This window comes from Electrona antarctica (assembly GCF_951216825.1).
Source record: "Electrona antarctica genome assembly, chromosome: 22".
Classification (NCBI taxonomy): Eukaryota; Metazoa; Chordata; class Actinopteri; order Myctophiformes; family Myctophidae; genus Electrona; species Electrona antarctica.
Window position 1 is genome coordinate 32,195,121 of NC_136805.1, and position 25,336 is coordinate 32,220,456.

Here is a 25,336-nt window from a genome sequence, read left to right on the forward strand (position 1 = left end):
CTAACAGCGGAGCGCTAAGCGACTAAACCAGGAAAAAACAGGAAATGTCGCATCACGACTTTTGCTTATTCCTTCTAAATCTCTGTATATAAAAAATATAGCTAACTCGTCGAATCTCTTAGTTACATCAATATTGTTCTTATAAAATAGTTGGTTTGTGCCTAAGTATTTTTTGTCAATTACACACACACACACACACACACACACACACACACACACACACACACACACACACACACACACACACACACACACACACACACACACACACACACACACACACACACACACACACACACACACACACACACACACACACACACACACACACACACACACACACGTTGTGATTTCACTCGTGCCAGTCCTCAAACGATTTGTATAATTCCAAGTGGTCTATACTCTGTGAAGTGTATATTTCCGTGTGCTTTGTACAGCCTTTGCTTAAGACCTGCATTTGCTTCTCACCTTGGCTTTAAGGCGTCTTACTGGTATATGGTACTGTATTTTTGTTTTACAATAAAACTAATCTACCAAGATTTGAAAATGATCTTGTTTGCTTGAGTTTGTATACACTGCAATCTTTATTTTTTTCTCCTTTTTGTATTTTGTATTTTTAATTCTCGTTTTGCTGGTGAAAGTAGATGTAAGTCCCCCTCCCAGAGACAGGCAGACTGGCTGCTCTGCGAGTACAAAGCCATTGACGGTCACATTATTATTGCATTATCAATATCGGTGAAAATATTCTGTATTATTTTTAGACCGATCCAATACCGAATACTAAATGGCATTTTTATGGCTGATATGTCTGATTTCGATACGCTACCGACTATATCGTGCATCTCTAATAAACAGTACGTAATTTAACCGGTTGCGTGTATTCCTTTATGTTTGTACTAGAATGTAGTGCTGGAAATGTATAAATCCACCATGTTACCACCACGTTTGTTTTGCTGCTGGTGTGGCCATCATATCAAACAAACCAACAACCAACAGTGGTGGTCTACATTTCTCCAAAATAAAACAAAAATTTAATAATGAATAATTGCGACGATAGGTGACAGTTTACTATGAAAACCTGCATTTCATGTCAGTCATGCAGTCACGCCTCGTGTCAGTCTGGTACTGGTACTATGTACTGTTATTACTATGTACATACCGGTACATACATACATGTGTATGTATTGCTTTTCCTGATTGTTTTTATGTATATATTTTTTGTGGAGCACTTTGGAAATATTGTGTTTATGAAATGTGCTATATAAATAAATTGGATTGATTGTATATGTGCTATTTTTGATAAGCCAACGCTAAAATAGAGCGTTGGCTGTCGGTACAGTTTGCCAACTGGCCTGGGTGGAAGTGTTAAGTGATTTTCACAGTCACAGCCCGGGCTTGGTGGAAACACCAGCCCTTGTGGAAAGAACATTGGGTTTTTATTTTCATGTCTCATGTCCAGTAAGGCTGTGTGAGTGACTCCAGACTTTAATCTCAAGGTCACACATCATATCCACTGACCGGTCGGCCTCTGGCTGACTGGCGGTGTCATGGAGGTAACAGGAGGTGTGAAATATCATCTAATGTGGTGAAATGGAGGCACAGGGGGGGCTGGGTCCAGGCATTGTCTGACCTGTCAGGGCCTCTCGTTAGGGTTACGATGGGGGAGGTGATGTTAACCGCACTGCACGAGAGAGGTGAGTGAGTGCACACAAAACACACCCACAACTGACCTCAGGTCTGAGGACAGTGCATATGATCTTGACCCCTGTTGAGGCTGCCTGGCAGTCAGGTGGGTTCGAGGCAGGTCATCAACCCAGCCATTTGGGATATGGTATGGATATAGTCGATTTCAGAGGATTTAACAAGCAGATAAACCCAAACTATACATTATTCCAAATTTACATTATTCCATACCCCTGTGTGGCTGTGAACTGTGAAAAGATTTACAATATTTGCTTATGCAAATGTCATGGCAAATTAACTTTTAATTATTATTAACTGGCAATAGTTTTTGCCCTTTTGTCTCATGCCAATTCCTGAGTTCCCTGTACATGTCTGTGTGGTCTCGTCACTGCTCCTCCCTAGCTGCCAGTGAGGAGATATACCTGGTGCCCTGTCAGCCTGTGAACTCAGACAGCCGCGCTGGAGGCATCCACCCTGCCTGTGAACATAGACAGCCGCGCTGGAGGCATCGTGGGAGGATTCCAGCCCTGACGCCGACGGGGGCCCTATTTTCACTAGCCGATCTACATTGACACGTTGTGAGCTTGTAGATTGGCTACTTGAACTATCCGAAAAACGTATTTCAAAATAGTGCAAAAAATAATAGAAAATGGCAAAGAGGTTTAGAGATGTGGGTGAAAATAGGGCCCTACACGGTGGATATATAGGGGCCTTACCCCTGCGCCCACCCAAGTGCCCTCACAGTCACAGTTCACACAAATGCACGCTTGATGATGGCTTTGGTCTTGTCTTTGGTCCAATGACCTGCTGCAACGTGGCTGGACTGGAGTCTGGACTGACTGAACCACAGACGCAGACAAGCGCCGTCTGGACGACACGTTTACTGACCTAATGACCACAGCCACGTCTCTGCAAACAAGACCGTTTCAGGTTCAAACGGTAACGGTAGACCATGGTTTTCACGCCTTTGTTTTAATTAAATGATTTCCTCAACATGGTGGCTGGCAAACGGTTAAGCTATCTAGTTGACTGCAAGTTGATACAGTCGGTGCACAGACTCTGTGTGTGTGTGTGTGTGTGTGTGTGTGTGTGTGTGTGTGTGTGTGTGTGTGTGTGTGTGTGTGTGTGTGTGTGTGTGTGTGTGTGTGTGTGTGTGTGTGTGTGTGTGTGTGTGTGTGTGTGAGTGCGTGCCTGTGTCTGTTTGATCCATGTGTCAAACAATAAGTTTAGCAAAAAAGTGTGATGATCAGGAACAGATGAGAATCTAAAAATCACATGTGAAGTGAGTGGTGCAACTCCGTGTGGGGGTCCCCGGGGGGGGGGGAGTTCCAGACCCACAGGAACGCACCCAGGGTGCCGGCCCGATTCCGGCGAGCCGCCCCGTGTCCGAAACGGTTGAGAAATGACAGAGTTACCGTGTGGGGGTCCCTCTACTGTACTGGCACACCCGAAATCACCATATATACAGTTAATATGTGCGTGTGTGTTTGTGTGTGGGTTAGGTTGCGCACAGGTGGTGAAAAACGACCATGCTGTTTTCGTGCTCAGACGCACCCAGCCACCCACCCACCCACCCACACACATAGCTCCGTAAGGGAGTTGTTGCACCACTCAAAAAGGAAAAGCCTACTGTACTCAGTCACAGGACATTGGTTGCCGTATATCCCTCATGGGGTAATAGTGAGGTCATCACATTTGCAAATGTGGCTATAAGGCCCACGAAGGAGTGCTTTTCGTGCAAAACAAATGCTTGCAATGGATTCAGATTTCAGAATCACGAAAACCTTGGCTAGTTTGACCCGTCACATGGTACTTAAAGCAGAATGAAAATGTGTAAATGTTGCCAGCATATAGGTTTTTGAGCTGTGGAACCCCATCTTTCAGCAGCTGTCACAAAGCATCCCAAGGGAGTTGTGTTGGAACAAATTGTGAGGTGATAGTACAGGCTCGGCTCCAGGATGAAATGGCTGAGGGGGTGGGGGGGGGCAGTTGATAATGACAAGGCGGCACACATCCTTTTGATATAGTAAAACAATGTAAACTGAGGGGGCAGAATTTGCAACTGAGGGTGTGAGGAAAGCTATTGGTAAGCATTTATTTTGCAGATTGGTCACAAATGTCGCTAAATATAGGCCTAACTAAAACACTCTTGGTAAAGGTCCTGAGGGACCGAAAAGTCATGTCAATGCTTTCGAATTAAAAACATTGATGCTTTTTGTTCATGAATTCTTTGTTCAAATGAAGTGTCCTTCATTTGTTACTGTCCAGCGCACCTGCATTCTGAAGTGGATGTGAGAATATTTCCTTTGCAGAAGCAGATTAACCACATGAACCCAGCATCCCAACCCAGCATCCCAATTCTGGGCATGTCATAATAATTATGTGAACATTTGGCAAAAATAGGCGAGCAGCATGCCGAATTCTGCAAAAATGTCAGATCTAACAAACAGCGCTCGTAGATGTGCTATTTTCACTAGTGTTCTGGGGCGACACGATAGCTGAGTGGTTAGAGCACATACCACATGGGCTCCAATTCCTTACAGCGGTTTGATTTCCAGCCAGCCTTACCATTTACTGAATGTCACTCCCCTACACTCTCTCTCCGTGTTTCCTGCCTCTCCACCCAATACAGGCATATCTATCAAATTCAGCCCCCCCCCCCCAAGACATCCAAGCAATCTTGAGAAGTTTAAGTTTTTAATGATTGCTTGAGGGAATAACGTTGTTTGAGGCTTTCTCTCAGTCTCCACAATCACTTTTGTAATTGTGTGCTCTCTGACACAGCTATAGGTTCTAAGGCAATGGTTTTCAACCAGTGGTCCAAGTTCCAGGTGGTCACCAGCTTAATGATGGAGAGTTGGTAACTAAGGGTACAGGCTTTAGTTTAGACATACTATTGGTCCAACTGTCATTAGACTGACAACCTACCTCAAACCCTAACCGAACCCTAACCGCAAGCACGGTGCAGCGCATGTTCGACCGCATGTCCAACCATTGTTTCTGCATGTCGGTCTGTTGGTGTGTCTAATGTTCTGCATGTGCATCCCGGTAACCAAATGGACCTTTATAGATCTTTTACTCTTGAGAGTGTAAAATGAAACCCAAACGGGTCCATTTGGTTTCATTTAATCATTATTATTTAATCATTATTATTTAATCATCACTCAAGAGTTAAATTATTGTTAAATATCTGCATTACGTAATTTACTTGTAAAGCTTGGTAAGGAAACTCTCTCTCTCTCTCGAGCATTATTTATGGAACAGATGTTGTATCAGACTCACCTGCACTCCTGCGGTGAGGTTTTTGACCCGGGTGTCCAGGCGGGCGTGGGGCAGCTCGCCATCAGAGTGGATCTGCTGTACGAGCCGTTTGGGCTGCACAACGACCTGGGCAGGAGACAGTGGATCTGCCTCCAGCTGGCCATCCCATTCCCACAGACTCAGACCTGCAGGCAGAAGTTAACACACAGGGCTGCTGAGACCAGATTCTACAAATGTCTTCTTTGACAGTTTTCTGAAAAACCTATGTTTCTATATGTTATATACGTGTTAAAGCCCTGTAGTCTTTAGAGATCTGGACTCAAGTTACAACTGTCTGTACGTTGACCACTTTTCCCATCTACACTGAATCTCACAATGTGTTAAAGTTAAAGCTTACAGTCCTTATGTGAATGAATATAATGTTAATTTAACCGATCTGTACAGTAAAGTACGTTAGTACAATAACTAGCACATCTGCAGTGATTGGAGGAGGTCTCCAGCTACCCTTATGGGGTGCATACGTTGGTAAGACATACAGTACCAACAGTCCTACTGCAGTCATTAGTCAGACACCCGTGCTGCGGGTTAAAAATCACCCATGCTGCGTGTTACAAATCACCCGTGGCTTCCTGTGAGGTTATAGCCGGGGAGCCACAGGCCCAAAAGCTCAACGGTTAAGGATTAACCTGTGATGTCAGACAGATACTTTTTATTTGTGTTTTTTCTATTCACTTGGTCATTAACCCATTTAGGCCCGACGTCGAAATTAAAGTTCGCTCTGAAAGAATATATATTCAAAGATTTGTGCCACATTTTTACGATTTTTCAAAAATAGCAGACCTACGTACAAGCTTGTAGCGCGCCATTTGGTGGCGCGCTATGAGCTTGTAGATCTGCTATTTTTCAATAGCTAAAGTATAACATAATGCTTAGTTAAAACACCAAAAGGGGTTCCCGCTCAGAATGGGTCCACAGAATGAGAGGTCTGCTCTGCCGGTAACATCGCGAAAAAAGGTTCTGGCCATTTTTGTATACCACACCAATACGATAGACAACCAATATAAGGCAAAATGTCATCATACTTTAAGTAGCATGTGACATGTCAAACTAGGGGATTTTCATGATTCTGAATCCATTCCAAGCATTATGCACGAAAAACACTCCTTGGCCTAAAAACGGCGATAGCCGTCATCACAAATGTGGATATGGCTGAATTTAGGCCAAGGAATGTTCTTCGTGCAAGACTAATGCTTGGAATGGATTCAGAATCATGAAAAACCCCTAGTTTGACATGTCACATGCTACTTAGAGTATGGTGAAATTTTGCCTTATATTGGTTGTCTATGGTGGGGTATACAAAAATGGCCATCATTTTTTTCCGCGATATTTCCGGCAGAGCAGACCTCTCATTCTGTGGACCTTAATGACCAAATGAATAGAGAAAGTACAAATAAAAATAAAATAAATAAATTAGGGTTTGGGGAGGGTGTCTGACTCATGGTGGGTCTGACTGTTGGTATGTTTAACCGTAAAATATACTGGGGCAAAAATGCTTTAGAGGTTAGCCTATAGTGGTGGCAAAAATGTACCCCACCAGCCAATAGATCTTAAATGACTTTATATTTCCTCAAGGGAATCCTCACATGGCTCCTCTCATACTGTAGCCATGGGGTGACATTGCAAGTATGAGTATTTAGTTACTGCATGACAAGTGTGCTGTCACTGACTCACTGTGCCGCTTGTGGAAATGCATCCAACAGAATATGTGATTCATTTATAACATAAAAAAGAAAGGCCTAGATTAATATTATAGTATGCTTGCTACTATAGTGTCGCCGGCCCTTCTTGCTTGCCACGAACAAATAGTACAAGCTCATTATATGAGCTTGTAGATCTGTTCTCGTCACAATCACGCAACACAATGACGCACCCATTCGAACCCTGTCCCTGGGGCATCATTTCAGGTCTCAGGGAATGATGGCAATTGCCACTCCCTAGTGTTCACATTTAACCTCAAATTAAATTCAGTTATTGTATGCATTGCATTTTCTCCAACTATGTACTGTCTGTATGTTGTTGACACATGACATGTTATACTGTGTAGATTGTTATATTGTACTAAGCATTGTCTTGTGTGCAAGAAACACCCACAGTTCTCAAAGTGGGCTCTGGGGACCCCCATTGGTCCTTGAAGTGGTTTGAGCCGGGTCCTCAGCAAAATTAATTCATATATAGCACTTTGACACTATTCTATAGCCTACACTTTGGCTATTCGAAAATAGCCTATCTACAAGCTTGTAAATGTTATTTCTGGCGCACGCACGCTATCTACAAGCTTGTAAATGTTATTTCTGGCGCACGCACGCACGCGCGCGCACGCGCACACACGTATGTGGTCAATGGACAAATAGGCCTACATATCAATTTGCCTTTATTTGGGGCGTCATGAAAATGTCTGAGAACCAAATATTTATGTGCCCTAGTGCAGTGGTTTTCAACCAGTGGTCCGGGTAACACCAGCAGTCCTCGAGGGGGTTCCAGGTGGTCTCCAGCTAAATGGAGAGCTGGACCCTTATTAGATCTTTAACTCTTGCGAGTGCAGGGTCCATTTGGATTCATTTTACACTCTCAAGAGTTACATTATTGTTAAACACCACTAGGCTACTTAATTTACAAGAAGTCTACACAATAAAGGTGGTTGCACCGTTGCACACTGGACGCGTTTTTCGGATTTCGAGAACGCGCCCAGTGTGCAACCACCTTAGAGCATGTAAAATTGTTCTTATTTTGATCAACGTTTGGCTGTTATGTGTTCTCTCCCATGGCCCCACCAACATCAATAAAGAATTGCCTGTCAGCTCAATGGCACCAACATCAATACAGAATGGAATTGTGGACAAAACCGTATCCAACGACAACACATTCTACGTTGTGGTGGTCTGAAAGGCTAAATGTGATCAAATGGTGGTCCGTGGTGGCTCAAATGCTGAAAAGAATGGCCCTGCTTGTTGTGAAAAATGTAGAAAACCATAAATTAAAAAAAAACACACATTCTCCACAGTGTGACTCCGTGTCTCACCTGTGACCGCCCCCGGGCAGCGTGCGCTCAGTGCGGCGAACAGCAGCAGGCAGCAGCAGGTGACAGCAGCCAGCATGATGATGCTTGCTTCTCCACTCTGGCTCTCACATTATAGTCCCCTTGTCGGTCCTCCTCACATGCACAACGGTCAGACAGTCAGTCACACACACACAGGTGGGCTGGTGGGTGGTAGAAGACGGAGGGGGAGGCAGACACAGGTGGTGGTGGTTTGGTTTGATTTGGTCGGTGGTGGTGGACACTGGTGGTCGTGTTGTGGTGGTCGTGGTTGATAATATACCCGGGCACAAACAAAGAGACCGACCGAGGTGGGTGCCTTCAAAGACGCATCTTCTTCTTCTTCTCACAACCGCCTCCTCCTCCTTTTTCTCGCTTCTTCCGAAGGGAATCATAAAAAGGACATTTTAATGTAGTAGTGGAGGTTCAGTCAGTTCAGTCCCCCGAACAGAAAAGTCGTCATGACATGGTGGTCAGCCGTTTCGCGGGGGGTGCGTCTTAAGAAAATGTGTCCGCCGACGAGCGTCTCTCCTCGGCCAGTCGTTCGGCCAGCGGCCGCTGCAGTTGATTTGCTGCTCGTCTTCTTCAAACGGACATGAATGAATGAATGCGCGCGCGCGAGCGGGGGCGAATTAAGACCAGTTTATATACTTCGTCGTACGGCGGTGTCGCGCGCAGAAAGAAAATACAAGCCCCCCAATCCCCATGCAACCAGTGCCAACCAGGCAACCACCATAGGCATTAATTTCAGGGCAGGCGTCGTCAAGAGGATGGGGCGCCAGGGGCGGTCTCCCATCCCTCTCGTCTACTGTTCCATTGGGTACTTGTTTTGCCTTGATTGTATATAGAAACCTCTTAAAAAGGGGCGTACCACCACTACCTACAGTGTACCATAGACTGTAAAAAATAAGGTACCTACTAATAGGCTACATTAAAATAGATGACTTGTCATTCGACGATACAGTTTGTATTTTATGATGTATCTCTTAAACACCAATCTATGTGTAAAGTAAAACAGTAAAATCATCCGTGTTCATGTAATGTATTACACCCTGGGCTGGGCTTACTGTAAAGTCATCCGCGTTCATTGTAATGCATTTGTACACTCTGGGCTTTAAAGAGCATTAAGGGCCCATGGACCCTGGCCCTGATGGCCCTCTGGACACAACGCTGAGGAAAGTTTGGAGGGCATCAAATGGGCGTCTAGAAAATAGTTAGGTCAGGTGTTAATAGCTATTAGTCTAGCCTAATTATGGAAGTAATGCCTTGGCTTCCACTCACTCACAAACCAAATTAAATACCTTATTCATGAGTTTCAAACAGTCCTACACCTGCCATGTTGGGGTCCAACACAGGTGTTTCCATTTGTCTGAACAGTCTGATTGGTGTATAATTAATTATCAGATTATGTGCCATACATCTTGGACTAAAACACTTGCCATCACTGTAGGCCTAAAAAGAATAGTGAAATAATTTACATGGCTACTTTCGCTGCACGACACCATCATACGATGTAAATGCATTATCTAACAACCAGACATTAATGTGGATTAAATCTGGATATCTGGATAGAGATCACGTTGATAACTAGTGTAAAGGAGGGCAATATTACACCCCAACAAGGAATTTCTAGTAAAACATGCGTTTTTATTCAGATGTTTAAATGTTTCTGCAACCAGGCTTTTCTTTGCTGTCCTCCACTAGCCCAATACAAAATATTATATTTTAGATATATATATATAATTAATATATTAGAACATCCAACTGTGGCATCTGAGTGAACATAAATTATTCATACGATTATGCACAAAGTAGCAAAAATGTTGTGACAGTGTGAAGTGATTGTCACTTCAACCGAGGCACGGTACTGTAAAACAGCTTGTCCAAGCTAAAAACCATTACGGACCTTGTGATAATGTTATCACTGCCCCACAACTTCTCTCCTTCACGGATGCAAGAGATGGTTCCGCCTCTGCCTGCCTCGACTATGATGGAAGAGAGATGCTAGATGTGAAAAGGACAAAGCAGTTTAAAGGTTGAATTGAGAAGAAAAAAAACTTTTTTGGGACTTGGGTATCAAATATTGTGCTCGTCAGCGGGATGCTAGGCAGGCCAGCCAGAGGAGTGGTGAGCTCAAAGACACATCGACCCAACCGCTTGAATGTCCTTGAATGTTCCGACGCCTCCTCCCCTCCCCGTGCTGCCTTCTTCTCCTCTCCAGACCATAAGCACACCGTCAGCATTATGAGACACATAACACACTGTACAGTCCTGAGTGCGACGGGTCTATTTGAACATTCTGAGATAAATCGACACTCAATCTGTCTAACCACACATTGAAAAATCCTGCCATGCCGACTAAAATAAGTCGCTGAAGACGGTCATGCCATGTAGACTTACTGGTTCACACAGCCTGCCTTCAGCAACAGCTTTTTTCCCCCCAAGAGGCAATCTCACAATAATGAACATTTTAAAGTTATTTAAAAACATTTATTTAAAATTTTAAAATGAAATTTGCACATCATTGCACAAAGAGCTGCCCATTTTCTTTTTGTATAAGTTAAACAAGTGTTGCCTTTTACTTTGCACGTGATGGTCGGGGTATGGTTTACTAGTAAAACACATCCAAAGAACATAAACCACTCTGATGTAGATAGGTCTGACATGGGATTACTGTATATACCGGTATTCTAATAATCTTAGATGAAGTAGCAGATACTAGTACTCTTTGTAATGAGAATCTTGGGAGTCAGGTAGGTGGCAATATACTGTAAATATTGTAGGATGATTCAGAGTAAAAGTGTTTCTGTGACTGATCAAATTCATAAGCCATTATTATTATTATCAAAGATCTGACAGAAACAACCGATGGTCATATGGAACGGCTGCATGGGTGCAGCTGCAGTGCACCGTGGTGAGAAAGGCACTGCGTGCACGCTACGCACAGTCGCGCACACACACGCAGCAGGTGCCTTTCCAAAACAGCAGTACTGTTGGACCACCTTCAAAAAAGACAAAGAGAGTAAGAGACCTTTTGACATTAATTAGACAGCTTGTAGCTCGCGACAGGCGTGGCCGCTACACTCCCCCTCGGCACATTAAGTCCTGTTTGACGGTCGACAGAGGCATGAGTGGGCTCCGGTCCAGACACACAGCAGCACTTAAGCTAATTGAGTAATGTCCCTTTCAGCATGGCCTCATTAAATTCTCAATACCGATGCGTGTTTCCGGACATAGCTGCAGAAAGCCTTGAGTCAGCAACAGTCACAACATACAAAATATGGACTGGCGTCCCATGTACGTCAGTGGGGGGAATTCGGGCCAGGGGCAGGGAAATAGTTAATAATCTTTAAAACATGCTTTAGATTAAAAATAAAAGCAGCTCTTCAAAACAAAGTATAAAAATACATTTCGAAAAGTGGTGGTATAAGCCATTATTTCATCCGCAAACCTCCAATATAGGCTCATATTTTTTTATATGGATAATAACTATAAGGCATTTACACTTATATACTTATTCATATTATCTGATATTTCATGAGGTAAGCACGCAGTTACAAACCCGAGAACCACTAAGAAAATTCATTCATAAAAGTCAAGTCTTTTAGTTTATCATGTAAAACCTGAAAACGCCACATTCAATGCTGAACCTCAACAATCTGGATCACAGTTCTGGAAAACGCAGACGGGACCGTTTCCTCCCCGCAGAACGAGGGCGGCGGGGTCGGTGGCGACTGGAGTGCCGAGTGCAGGCGGGACTCATAGTTGCTGTTCAGCCCGGTGCAGGGCCTGTGTAGAAGCTCCTGGTCCAGAACACGACTTCCACTGGTGGGCCGGGAGGTTTTTGTAACGTTGGGGTCGAGCCGAGCCAGAAGCTCGCAGTCCCAGTCCGAGTCGGAGGACGACGGGGAGAGGGCAGCCATCTCCGGGGCCAAGGTCGATGAGTTGGAAAGGTGAGATTCTTCACTGGACACACCAGAGCAGTGAGAGTAAAGAACGAGATCAGGCATCTGAGCGGTTAGATTCCCAACGCGGGTAGGTGTCTCCGTGCGGGTTGGTTTAACCGACGTGCTACGGAGACCTGAAATGTTCCCCAACCACGAAGGGAAATTCTGTAAACTAGGAACAAGGGACGTGGCAAGAGCCAGTTGACCTGTATGGACCTTGTCTGCACAGAGTTCAAAGTTCTGTAGATCTGTGTTAAAATAAAGATGTTCCACGGTGCTGTATGCAGCGCTACAGACTGAGGTGTGGTTTGCTGGCATGTCTATTAGTAAGTCAGCCTCAACTACTGGCATTACATTGTCTTCTGGTTTGTTGTTGTAGGTAACGGGGCAAAAGATTGATCCCAACCTCTGGGAACTAGTCGAAGAAACCCTCCTCCTTTTCCTCGGCTTGCGCTCGGGACTGGCCGAACAGCAACGCTTTCCGCCATTTAGTACAGTCGTTGACAGCCGAGGGAGGGACCGTGATCTACGTACAGTTTGACCAGGAAGCTCATCACTGTTGCTGGGGTTCATGAACCTGTTGAACCACATAGACTGACCCTCTCCGTTCCCTGTCGTTTGAGGACAGATTTCCATATCAAAATCCTCGGGTAGATATGGACTATGGGGTCGTAGTTGGACCTGGGGACTGAGAATGGGGGTCTGTGAGTAGGGGCTGTGGGGCTCCAGAAGGTCGTATGGGACTTGGGGGCTGAGCACCGGTGGCAGGAGGTAAGGGTCAGGGGAGTCTGAGTAGGGAGTTAGAAGAGGGGGATCGGACCGCAGGACAGCCGAGCAGGGGCCATCGGACTGGCTGTCCAGTCGAGGTGTGGCGGGGCTGGAGTGAAAGGGCTCGCTATTTGCGTCCGTGTCTGGGGACCGAGGACACCCCAGGCCCACCCCGTCAGGCAGGGTGGCACTGGGGTGGGAAGGCTGGCTGCCCAGTGGAGGGGCTGTGGGACTGGGGTGGGAGGGCTGGCTGCCCAGTGGAGGGACGGTGGGACTGGGGTGGGAAGGCTGGCTGCCCAGTGGAGGGACCGTGGGACTGGGGTGGGAAGGCTGGCTGCCCAGTGGAGGGATGGTGGGACTGGGGTGGGAAGGCTGGCTGCCCAGTGGATGGACAGTGGGACTGGGGTGGGAAGGCTGGCTGTCAGCGTCTGGAAGTACTGGAAGTGGGCCAGGCGGGCTAGAGGACAGAGGCTTCGTATGAGGGCTTGGCGCTTGAGCCTGGATCAGCAGGGCCTGGAGAGCATGCTCCGCCTCCACATCTGTGAGAAACTCCAGCTCAGCTGGACTGGGCAATTGAATGGGTGGAGGAGTTGTTGGCAGCCTGCAAGATCAACAACAAACATTCATTATTTTTTTCTTAATCAACAATATAAAAATCAACAAACCAGTCACCCATCTACCGATGTATGAATTATAGTACAATGTAAAGCGATGTTTTTATTTTCAGGGTAAAGGCAGGAGCTCTGCATTAGAGGCCCGGGTCATTTATCTGACCAGTTCATTGTATATTATCCTGCTTATTGCACGGCTACTTCAATATTCAAAATCAATAATGAATAAATATCGATTTTCTTTTGTTTTTATTAGCATATAAGCTATAAATACAAGTTTGATAGATTCTACAATTATAACTGCACCCTTAGCAACATAAACAGAGGCACTGGTAAATGTCAGTGCAATACACAACATGTAACTGGACAAACAATGAGAAGTAGACTAGACAACGCACGCACAAGTGCAGCTTAAAACGTTTAAAATGCCCACAATTCCCCCAGCTAGCTCAAGAAGCCATGGGTTGGATGGAGGCTCATCCTAATTAAAAATTAAGATTTTATTTATCAATACCTGCATCCTTAACACCAATTTGTAACTCATAGTGAACAAATTGAACCAAATGTACCCTTATTGGTACATTTGGTTTCATTCTAAGAGTTAACCCATTCAAATCTGTAAAGCATCGGTGTCCTTTTAGAATTTTTTGTGAATTTTTCTGGGGTCCACCTATGCTTTCTATGGCATAGAGACACACAGGGACTACAAATGTCACGCCCCCAAATGAGACAGCGGCCCCACTTCTGGTCCGTTTCAACGGTGTACTGCAGCTGCCAATGCAATCCCTATGAGAGGCATCATAAAATACCCTAATTTCACTGGTTCATTACTGAGGCTGTAGCGATTTATTTTGTGTTCCAATAAAGTGTCCCATATATTTGATTTGTCCTTTTCAATGTCACATACCTGCCATCTCAATATACAACCCACAATGTACTATAATATAGTTTGTGAAAAGTGCTAGCATTGTAAATCTCAAGTCAAAGTGGTCGCACGGTCGCATCCCTTGAGGTTTTCAATACCCAGATATATTTGTTGTATTTCGTTTTATATGCTATGTATTTGTGGGAAATTATCCTTGCAAGACTAATTATTAATACTCATCTGGGGAATTCACTAGGTAGTTGAAAATGTCAGGATATGTCACTCCTCCATTTAGCTGGGCTATTTTCCCAACTATTCAGCCAAGTTAATTTTATACAACTAGTTGACAACGGTAAAACACACAGTCGGAGCTCCGAGGTAGGTAGAACATATTAGTAAGCCCGTGACATGTTCAAAATATAGACATGAATGAACAAAGTCGGGATCGGGATTCGGGATGTATTATTGAGAATTCCACCCTTCAAAGTTGGCGTCTTGTAAAGGCAGTGACGTAACTCATTCAAGTGGTAAATTAAATGTGAAATAGATCCTCTATTGAGAAAACAATATATGTTGACAAAGACACTTCATACATTTGGAAACATATTTTTATTCAAATAAATATAGTCTTCAGTTCATTTGGTATTATTTTAAAAGTAGGCTAACTACAGTTGAATTTCAATGGACTTCTATGGGCTGGCCTGCAGTACACCGTTCTAACGGACCAGAAGTGGGGCCGCTGTCTCATTTGGGGGCGTGAAATTTGTAGTCCCTGTGTGTCTCTATAGGCAGCTGGGAGAATCTAGACGCAGCTGCGTGACATGAGACTAATTAATTAGAGTGACAGAGGATTGTGTGTGTGTACGTGTGTGCGTTAATTTAACAAAGGTGCAGACGATCAGAAATCAGCGATCAGTGATCGACGTTTGCGCTACTCTATGCCAAGTGGACTCGGTCCCAGACTTTTTTTTTCTCCCTGGAAATAAAAACGTCTGGGTTTCCAAGGCTATCCAAAAATAGCAGATATACAAGCTTGCAGCATGGCACGAAGCTTGTCCATCTGCCATTTTTGAATATTTTTGACAAATCTTGAAAGTGGTAAAACCCACCGGGTTGCTTGCTGTGGAGGATCGAGAGAGAAACCTGGATGCATGTCAGCCACCAGTTGGTTCACTTCCAGGTAGTTAGAAGCATCCAGGACAAAAGCACGGTGCTCAGACGATTGCAAGTGCTGCGAGGGACAACAAAAACACATGAAATCACACAATATGTAACTTTATGTTTCACTTTTCCACCGGGACACGCCCCCCCTCAGATGCATCGAGAGCTTGTAGATCAGCTATTTTCGTTGCACAACATGCTTCCAAGACATGCTGGCTTCTATGGATTGGAATCCAAATGACTGAAATCAGTTGTGGCGACTGAGAACTTTAATTCATGCGTACAGGCTTCAGCGCAGGACATTTTTTCTTTTATTCTAAAATTAAAATGTCAAATTGTGTAGACATAACTTGGAAAAAGAAATGAGTGGAGGAACTTTTGGCACTGATCGGTCCAGCGGTTTGTGAAATTAGCTCTGGACACACAGACCCTGTCAGAGACGACTAGTGTCTTCAAGATCTATGCCACAAAAACAAAAGATTACACAGAATAGTTCCACCTTAGAAATTAAGTGTTACTATTTGATCCTTGATCCAAGTTTTTGTGGACACAAAATTACTGTATTAAAACATATTTCATTGCATGGAAGCGCTCCCTTTGTTTATTCTATGCATACCTTCATGTAAATAATGTGTTGCATTAGAGTATTCGGCAAAGTTATGTGATAAATAGCAACGGAATGTCATATAAATAGGTGCGTTTAATGGATGTGACTTCTGACATAGCTACATCCAGTCAACTTAGTTATTTGTTCCCAACAAGCCATCTAAAATCATCTAAAACACAAAATACCAATCATTATTTTGAAAAACAGCCCCACCTGTTCCTGATTGTCATAGGCTAGATGGCAGCATTCACAGTAGCCCGTGTCCTTTTTTCGGCTCTGGCGAGGTAAAGGGTCAAGACCAGTTGCACTTTGGGGTTTGTTTTGGCTGCTTCTCACGGCTTTCCCTCCATCCCTGTTTAACAAAGACATGGTGTACATGAGGCTCCGAAGTATCTCAAATCTTCCTGTTAGGAATCTCTTGACAGTGTGTGGAAAATATCAAACAAATGCAAGCTGAAGGGAGGTTAACTGCTGATTTCTCAAGTCAGTATGCATGATACATTATACAGCAAACAAACCTGTGCTTATCTCGTCTTCTCTCTTTTGTCTTTCCTTCTGGCCGAGGGGGAGGAGGGGGCTCAAAAGGACTGAAGCGACCCCCATAATACAGAATGGGCATAGTCATGGACTGCAGAAGCACGGGCTTGAATTTCCTAGTGACACAACAGGAAGAGACATTTCAATATCAGAGCTTAGAACGAGGTCAAATTAAACATTGTTGAATTCAGCTGAGGAAATATACTATTATTTGTTAACCCATTCTGGGCGGGAACCCCTTTTGGTGTTTGAAGCATTATGTTATACTATAGCTATTGAAAAATAGCATATCTACAAGCTCACGAGCTTGTAGGTCTGCTATTTTTTTTAAATTGTGAAAATGTGGCGCAAATCTTTGAATATATATTGTTTCAGAGCGCACGTTTTAACTAAAATCTTTGCTTCTGGGGGGGGTTCCTGGAACAACATATGTTGAAATGAAAAACCTTAGAAACATGGGTTTTTCAGAAAACTATCAGGATTTAGAAGGCAGAATCGTCCTCAGGTCTAAATGGGTTAATATATAACCCATTTATTTTATACTACTGGAAAATAGCCAATCTACTAACTCCACACCGACTTCATTATTCCTGAATAACATTGAACGTTTTCTCCTATGTTGAGATACCCAAAATAGGGTGTTAAGGTGGTTAAAGGGATGACGGCCGTACTATGGCATTATGTGAAAACCTTATTATGCAACCGAAACGTGCCACTGTTTCAGATGTCACACAGGTTCAATTTCATATAATATGGGATCTAATCCCTTTAATGAGTTGAAACGACAGAGCCACTGAATGGAGTTGTTAGCACACACACACAGAGATCCCCTGCCGTCAGTGGGGCAGTGGAGCTTGCACACAGCCCAGCTGCCAGAGAAATCTTATCCCCCCCGCCTGAGCTCCAAGCTCCGGGGGAGCACCTCCACCGAAGCCTCTGGTCGTCACATTACCAGGCGGGACTCCTGAACAAGTTCAATTAAGAAAATTCATCTTGGGGCTGAAACACAAGCCTTCACAACGCCCACTGGGGGGGTAAGAGGAACAACGGCCACGGGGGCAGGTGACCGCCGTCCCCATTGTCCTTTCACATTTTGGAATTTGAGCTGTGGGAAAGTGTCCATTCTGGAGCTAAAGCAAACAATAGTTCCACGGGCAGCTCTTCTAGGAGAAAACCCTGCCACTCTCGTTCTCCTCCTGTTTAACGCCATGAGTGGCTAGCTACTAGGCTTTCTAAGTCGGGTGGTCCTGGCAGAGAATTAAAAGCTGGTGAGCGAAGCAGACTCACAGTGATGCAGATGTTTTTAGGGCTGTGGCAGAAAAGCCGTACTAGTCTAGTACCTACCTTGGAGGTTAGAATTAAACTTTACAATTTTTGCTGCACAGGCTGAACTGTAGTCCGTCAGTAGTGGAAGGGCAGGATCTTTTTACATGACGAGGGTGAGGTCAGGGAGAGTTTAGAGGGATTTGTTTTTTGGGAGATAGCTTGGGTACAGTGGAGTCACAGGTCTCTAAGGATAGAGTTGCAGTTGGATTCAAATTTCCTCCATAGGTGGGAGGCAAAAGAACCAAATTAAATAAATAAATACACAGAATGGAAAAATGCTACCCCACCTGCTCAAATCTTCAACTTTGAGGAAGGGGCCCCTCAAAGATACAGCTGTAAAAGAGAATTGGCAAATGAGAAAACATAAATAAAACAAAGTAACAAACCACTTACAGGATTACATGGAAATAAATATATAACAATACTAATGTATATCAACAAACCTTTGATAACACGGGCAGTAAGACATCTGGTGGAATTCTTCTGCTGAATGAAAAAAAGAGTTCATGTCACAAATAAATGAGCTTGGGACAGAAAAGGATGTCAGAAACCAAGACTGCTGCTCATGTATATGTACACAATACACTGAATGGTGCCTTTATTATGTCTTAAGACAATGTACCTCTGGTGGTGCCCTGTGTTTGGTATTGAAGCTGTCTCTTGATAAGCGTTGCAAGTATAAAAGGACATCTTAAAAATGCATTAAGGAGAAAAGCAATAACATTGTTCCAGAGTGCACTGTGATTGGTACCTAAAGTGTGTGAGACACAGTAGAAACATTCAGCACACATACACAAGATGCCACCTGCTGGAAGCACAGGTGTAACAGATTATATCCAATCAAAGATGTCTGCTTAATTCATACAAACTGAAAGTCATGCTAGGATATCTTAACCACCCTGGCATGGTTTTCTTTTTTTTTTATCCCCGTTTTGGACATCCATCCTTCCTTATAGAAAATAAAAATAGCTGATGTACCAGCTCACAATGCATTGCGATGTGACGCATTGTGGGGCATATAAATTGGTTAATGTTCTTCTACAGAAAACACTAGACAGTTAAAAGGATACCATCCACAAACAAGATCTTCACTCCCCAGGATCGAGCGTTGGCCAAAACACTGGTCACTTGTCCCTGCAAGGCAGACATATTAACTCTAGGCCCACTGGATTCTCAGAACATAATTTATTCTACATCAGCGGTTCTCAAACTTTGTAATTTCAAATACCAGTATGGCGGTGTTACGGTAAAACTCATGACGAAATATGTAACCATCTTGTGGTCTTCACATAACTTACATGATGGTCTATGAATTAAATGCGTGGCCTAAATACCGCTAAGTTGAACTCTACTAATAAACCGCAATGATTTATGTTCGGACACTGACGTTATGTGAGGTCTACACAATTGTCACATATTTCAGCAGCACACCAATTTCATCGTAACACCACCGCTGGAGTGACCAAGTGGCCGAGATTCTCTCAACGCCACTTTGAGAAGCACTGATCTACGTGTTGAACAATAGCCCATCAACCTGAAGTAGGAAGTACTCACATTGTTGCGAATGGCTTTTTCCAGTAGAGCCTTACCACGGCTGCCACAAGGCTGCAAGAGTAACACAGATGAAGTCGTTAATGAAACGCTTAACGTACACGGTACACCAAAGCACGGTACACCAAAGCAATGCTGTTTGACTCACCTAATGAATGTCAGCATGTGAATGCAATCAAGTTGCTAGACTACAAAGCTACACTCAGTGGAACGTACTAGACCGTATCACTGCCAGACTGCTGTGTGAACTCCACATCTGTGGTTCTCAAACCTTTCAGATTTATCATATTTTTGTTAAAATGTATCAAAAATATTCAAATTTTTTGAAACATTTTTACGATTTTTTTAATTTATAGGCAATGTATATATAGGGTTACAGTGGTTAAACAGATTTTGATGGTATGTTAACACATTTTAGTGGGAACCGCCTGGAACCAAATCAAAGACCTTTGGGGGTCCCCGACTCCGGACCCCACTTCGAGAACCACTGGTCTATGATGTCAGTCATCTCTGAGGCATCTATGATATAGGATATATATATAATATATATTTATTTTGGGCAAGGTTTCAGCCTAGTGAAAATAAAAACCAATGTGGAAACAAATTTAAAAAACAAATGTAGGTACTTCTTTGGCCTACTGGCAGAGTCTGCTCAAGAAATGTGGTGCCGATCTGTCCTGCGGCCTGACAGAGATAATAAGTAGGGTATATGAGCCGGAACACACTGTCATAATTAATGAAATTCGGCTATTTTAAAACAGAGAGGCACTAGAAGCACTTTGTCACTGTCCCGAGTGAAGGAGAAACCTCTGCACTTATAAATAATACCCTTGATGTGCCATCGAGCAAGGCACTTAACCCACGGCTGTAGCTACAGTGGCTAATTATAGAAAAACTGTGGTTGAATTAAGGAGCAGCCAATGAATGTTTTTAACCGTAGGAGTGTGAAGCAGTCACTCTGTAATCCATGCCACAGCAAAGAGCTAGTAAGTAGGAATTAAACGGCAAGAAAGATAATATTACGAAAGAAATTATCCCCCCAAAAAGCGCTAAAAGTACTAATAGTACTAATATAGACTAGGATATCCCAATACAGAGATAAGGTATACAGTACACCGGTATGTTCCGACATCTGCATAGACTCCATATTTGGGCATGCCTGACAAAGAACTCCATATATGGGCATAAAAAGGGGACACAGACATAACTGGGTGAGGCATGCATTTCCAACTTGCATCCATAAATTACAATTGTAATGCCCAGCGCAAAGAACGACCGTCGAGTGAATGAGTGTTGAAGTGTGTACCGGAGGTCGAGGGGTCCCTGGTCGCTGTGTGTGGGCGCGGCTACCGCTGGGAGGAGGGGTGTGGATGTTCTCTCCCTGTGTGGAGCGACAGACATCTTCACTCGTCCCCTTGGAGCCCACTTTGCTGATCACACACGACCTCTTCAGTCCCTCCTCCAGGTTTCCAGTCACAACAAAGCTCACGTCCTTGTGCAGAAAACTCTCAACCTTCTGCAGAAGACAAAACAAAACATCTCAGAGTCAGTCAGGTCGACCTCAGTGGCCGGTTGAGTTGCACAAAGGTTTGGTTAGGTTGTTGACTAACAAGCTAGACATTTATTGAGGATATATTGAGTGCATTTAACCCATTCTGGGCTGGAACCCCTTTTGGTGTTTTAACTAAGTATTATGTTATACTCTAGCTATTGAAAAATAGCAGATCTACAAGCTCATAGCGCGCCACTGAGTAGCACTACGAGCTTGTACGTCTGCTATTTTTGAAAAATCGTGAAAATGCGGCACAAATCTTTGAATATATATTCTTTCAGAAGACTTATTTTTCGACGTCAGGCCTAAATGGTCTTAGATGTGCTGCCAACTGTCCCACTTCAATTGTGCTCCATTGCTGATGATACCTAATTAGTTGCTAAGCTGTATGTATCAGTTATTTTGCCTATAGAGTATGCAGAAGGACTGATAGTGGAATTAATTCCCCAACACAACAAATCACGTACATACTACTTCCATCCATTTTCATATGCAACGCATCATGTATAAATATACAGTGAAGACCTTTCATCTTCATTGATAAAAACATAATCAATCAGTGTTTCCCCTATATGCATGATTATGTGGCAGGCCACCACACAATCCTAACCAGCCACCTCAAAGCCGGCCGCAAATAGGCCAAAAAAGGCAAATAACCGCAAAAGACTGCAATAAAAGGAAGGAAAAAAACCATCACAGAAATGTTGCATACACGTGTGCATGGGTCCGACGCATGCACGCACGCTGCACAAGTGACAGTGTGCATGCGTGAAAGCCCCCCCCCCCACACACTATCAGCTTCTGGCTAGGGGAAACACTATCAATCCATGTACGCTGTGACGCCTTACCCCTCCCAGAAGAGCAATGGCCTCCACGAGTAGTGTCACAGAGCGAGCCTTCACACTGTCCAGGTAGAAGGACTTCTCCTGCAGCTGCTTTCCGTCCCCGGCACACAGCGCCCCCAAGAGGCCCCTGGCCGCAGGAGCCTGCTCCTGCATGCTGCCCTCTAGGTCCACTGGTCCAGGCACAGGGAACTTTACACACCCAGGCCGGCAGGGCCCTTATCCTCTGGCACTGGTCTCTCCTGACTGGGCTGGCAGGGCCCTTATCCTCTGGCACTGGTCTCTCCTGACTGGGCTGGCAGGGCCCTTATCCACTGGCACTGGTCTCTCCTGACTGGGCTGGCAGGGCCCTTATCCTCTGGCACTGGTCTCTCCTGACTGGGCTGTCAGGACCCTTATCCTCAGGCACTGGTCTCTCCTGACTGGGCTGGCAGGGCGCTTATCCTCTGGCACTGGTCTCTCCTGACTGGGCTGGCAGGGCCCTTATCCTCTGGCACTGGTCTCTCCTGACTGGGCTGGCAGGGCGCTTATCCTCTGGCACTGGTCTCTCCTGACTGGGCTGGCAGGGCCCTTGTCCTCAGGCACTGGTCTCTCCTCACTGTTCCAGAGGCTTTCACTTATAGTGGTCCTCCTAGCCTCTGGAACAGCCTGCCTGGCCCAGGAGAGATATGTGGGTCGCTGGATCTGTGGACATTTTTTAAATAAATATTAGCCAAATCCTTCTAGCACTGCTTTTACTTACGTTTAACACTGAATTGTGCTATACAAATTAAGCTTGATTGCTTAATTGATTGATAGCCGGATCGGATGAAGAATGATAAAGATGAGATGAGATGAGCAACAATCTGATATAGCGCTCCCAGTCCCAACACAGTATCATTTCACAGCTATAGGTGCCCATAGGTATGGGTAGAGAGGCCACCTGGGAAACGGAAGGTCCTCGGTTCATGTCCAGGCCCCTGCTATGTGTCAAAGGTCCCATTTACACTGACAGCCAAATCTAGCCTGAATCAGATCTGTGCCACATCCAGATTGGAATCTGATTTGTTTAAATAAGTATAAACACAAACAAGTCACATGGAATCTGATTTAGATCAGGTTACTGTGTTCAGACTAAGACGGATCTCCTGAAATTAGATTTGAATCAGATATGAAACCACCTCTGAAAGTCACATTTGTAAAAGTCCGAGTGCATGTGACTTGTTTGTGTTTGGAAACTGATTCGCTTAAATAAGTCTAGACTCTAATCTGGATGTGGCACAGATCTGATTCAGGCTGCCTGTCTGAACTCAGATCTGTCACAGAGTCGATCTGGTCTCTTGCAAATGCAGTGTGCCAAAAAGATCAGATTTGACTGGATGTTACTGCAGTCTAAATGGGGCCTTTAAAGTGTCCCCGAGCAAGACCCTAACTAGAGCGCCTATCTGGGATGAGAAGCCCTCAGCTGGGTGAAGCTGAAAATGAATCCCCCTCAGGACAAACAAGGTTGACACTAATGGTTGCCCGACTGCCTGTGGCAAGTAAATAAAATGTATGGGCAAGTGGCGTTTGCTTTCAGGTTGCCCAACGGGCACGTGTGTTTGAATAGGGAAGCAACCCTTTTCATTAAATATTATTGGTTATTCATGAAAGAACAAATGATGCTACCGTTTTACAAGTAGCAGTTGCAGTCATTGAGATTTGCCATGTGACTGCCACCAATCGGCAGTTATCGATTGGATCCAAGTCCAACATTCATTTTGTTTACTTTTCAGGCAATGGATCATTGGACAAGTAGAACTTGACCTGTTCTTGTCCGACGGGCAAGTGCCTCTGAGACACTAGTGTCAACCCCTGCAAGGTCTCCCCCCCCAAAATATGGAACTACAGTATATTCAACTGGTATGTGCAAATATATGGACAGTAGTCATAATATGTGCAGGAGTGTATCTTTTTAACAAAGGGCCAACACAGATATGTCACAAACATGCATTATATAGATATTTTATGCAAACTCAAAAACCTTAATTGTACACGTAAACAGCACTAAACACAGGCATACATTTTTAAAGAAATACCAAAATATTCTGGAATCATGAGTCCTTTCTCAATTTAGTGAGGATGCAGGATATTAGCATCACTGCTAATTAGTTTCGTTAATTTCAAAAGCTTATTGAAGATGTAATACTTGGTTATAGCCTAAGATTTAGTCTAAATCTTAGGCTAACTTAATTGGTTACAGGCTATTGATGTTATGGATCACAAACTTAACGGGTCACTCAAGCTTAATAGTTAATAGAAAACATTTGAGCTTCTACAAGGAGATGTCTGGGCTGAACACCACAGTAACGATTACAGTATTACGTATCTAGTATCTAAGCTCTGGTCTATACTAGCATTAGGGCTATGGACCAGAGCTACTATATCTATACATGTCTATACGTCCGGTACTAACATAATGTAATTGAATTGCGTATTTTTAAATTGTCCATTGTGTGGTGGTACGAATAGAGAATATTCTAGGCTTTCTTCTTGTCGCTGGCCAAAGAGAACAGATCTACAAGGCAACAGCGCGTCGATGACGCGACGCGCCGTTAGCTTGTAGATCTGTTCATTTTGCAGCACACACCCCGGGCTTTAACTTATTCGTTAGCTTAGCTAACGGCTACAGTACAACCCCCTCAGACTAGCCGCCGTAGAGATCCAATATAGAAACACAGAAGCTGCTATGTTATGTGCAACATGTACGTACCTTCTGGTGATACTTGTGCCGAGCAAAGTGTTTTAATTATGACAGACTGTATGTGAATTATTATAAAAACACAACGAGGAGAACCAACCGCCGTTTGTTTTAAACAACACAAACAAAATGAGCACTTAAGATGACGTCACGTCCGCCGGTTTAGAGTAGACCTCGCGTCACCTCACCAGGCTGCGTTCACACGGGCAGATGCCAGATGCAAAGATACAGTCTACCATTCATTGTCAATGTAAACCAGCGACATGAAGATGCAAAGATGCATCCGAGTTTGTAGCTGATGAAAAACGTACAAAAACTGTAAATAAGATGAACTGAGTTCAACTTCAGATACAAAGATACAACAGAAATAAAATGGCAGATGAATAAAAATAAATACATAAATAAATCAAAATAAATGGAATGGAATATGAAGATTGGCATATTGTGTTAAGAGAGCCACCTTGTGGTCAATTTGAATAAACAATGAATGTCAATTGCAGGCAAATAGTAGACCAAAATCAAAATGTGAGTTATGTACACACTGGCAGAAATTGAAGAATATCCTGAGTATAGAGCCTCTAGTACAAACATATATTTAATTTCTGATCAAATTTAAGTTGCATTACAAATATATACTTATAATTTAAATATCCATAATGCTTATAACTTTATAAATATAATTATAGTGTTATAAGCAGATTATAATGCATTATACAGTAATTTATGTTTATAATATTAAATAGGCACAAGGGCTTCAAATGTTACCAAATTATGTTTAAACGTCCTATATCGTATAAATGTAACTATATTCA

The 25,336-nt window shown here is 43.8% G+C and overlaps 2 protein-coding genes across 4 annotated transcripts in view; both read right to left on the bottom strand.

Annotated features, from left to right (window-relative positions):
- LOC306914881 (disintegrin and metalloproteinase domain-containing protein 11-like) overlaps positions 1-8,747 on the bottom strand; it is a 79,182-nt gene extending 70,435 nt beyond the window's left edge. For both annotated transcript variants that reach the window (XM_079492102.1, XM_079492103.1), the window contains exons 1-2: positions 8,024-8,747; positions 4,966-5,129 (exon numbers count right to left, since the gene is read on the bottom strand). In XM_079492102.1, coding sequence (XP_079348228.1) covers positions 4,966-5,129; positions 8,024-8,099 — 240 coding nt within the window. In that variant the 5' untranslated portion in view covers positions 8,100-8,747. The remainder of the gene's footprint in view (positions 1-4,965; positions 5,130-8,023) is intronic.
- A 1,759-nt stretch (positions 8,748-10,506) lies between these two features.
- LOC306915597 (uncharacterized protein) lies at positions 10,507-24,655 on the bottom strand. 2 transcript variants are annotated; one of them, XM_079493030.1, is made up of 12 exons: positions 24,537-24,655; positions 21,812-22,489; positions 20,718-20,927; positions 19,415-19,465; positions 18,931-18,994; positions 18,483-18,550; positions 18,304-18,343; positions 18,148-18,193; positions 16,516-16,650; positions 16,211-16,349; positions 15,339-15,460; positions 10,507-13,354 (listed from the first exon to the last, which is right to left on the bottom strand). In XM_079493030.1, exons 2-12 carry the CDS (start codon positions 21,959-21,961, stop codon positions 11,677-11,679), a joined length of 2,703 nt encoding a protein of 900 aa, XP_079349156.1. In that variant the 5' UTR covers positions 21,962-22,489; positions 24,537-24,655; the 3' UTR covers positions 10,507-11,676. The 2 variants fall into 2 exon arrangements, with proteins under 2 accessions (XP_079349156.1, XP_079349155.1); XM_079493029.1 differs by having other exon boundaries at positions 18,304-18,346.
- Positions 24,656-25,336: the final 681 nt, after the last annotated feature.

Bases quoted from the DNA above. Each gene is read 5' to 3' on its own strand.
- LOC306915597 (XM_079493029.1), bottom strand. From the start codon at position 21,961: ATGCAGGAGCAGGCTCCTGCGGCCAGGGGCCTCTTGGGGGCGCTGTGT. The intron at 20,928-21,811 runs GTAAGGCGTCAC...TGTCTTCTGCAG, and splicing joins CCATTGCTCTTCTGGGAGGG to AAGGTTGAGAGTTTTCTGCA. The intron at 13,355-15,338 runs GTGGGTTTTACC...TTGATCTTGCAG, and splicing joins CCTCCACAGCAAGCAACCCG to GCTGCCAACAACTCCTCCAC.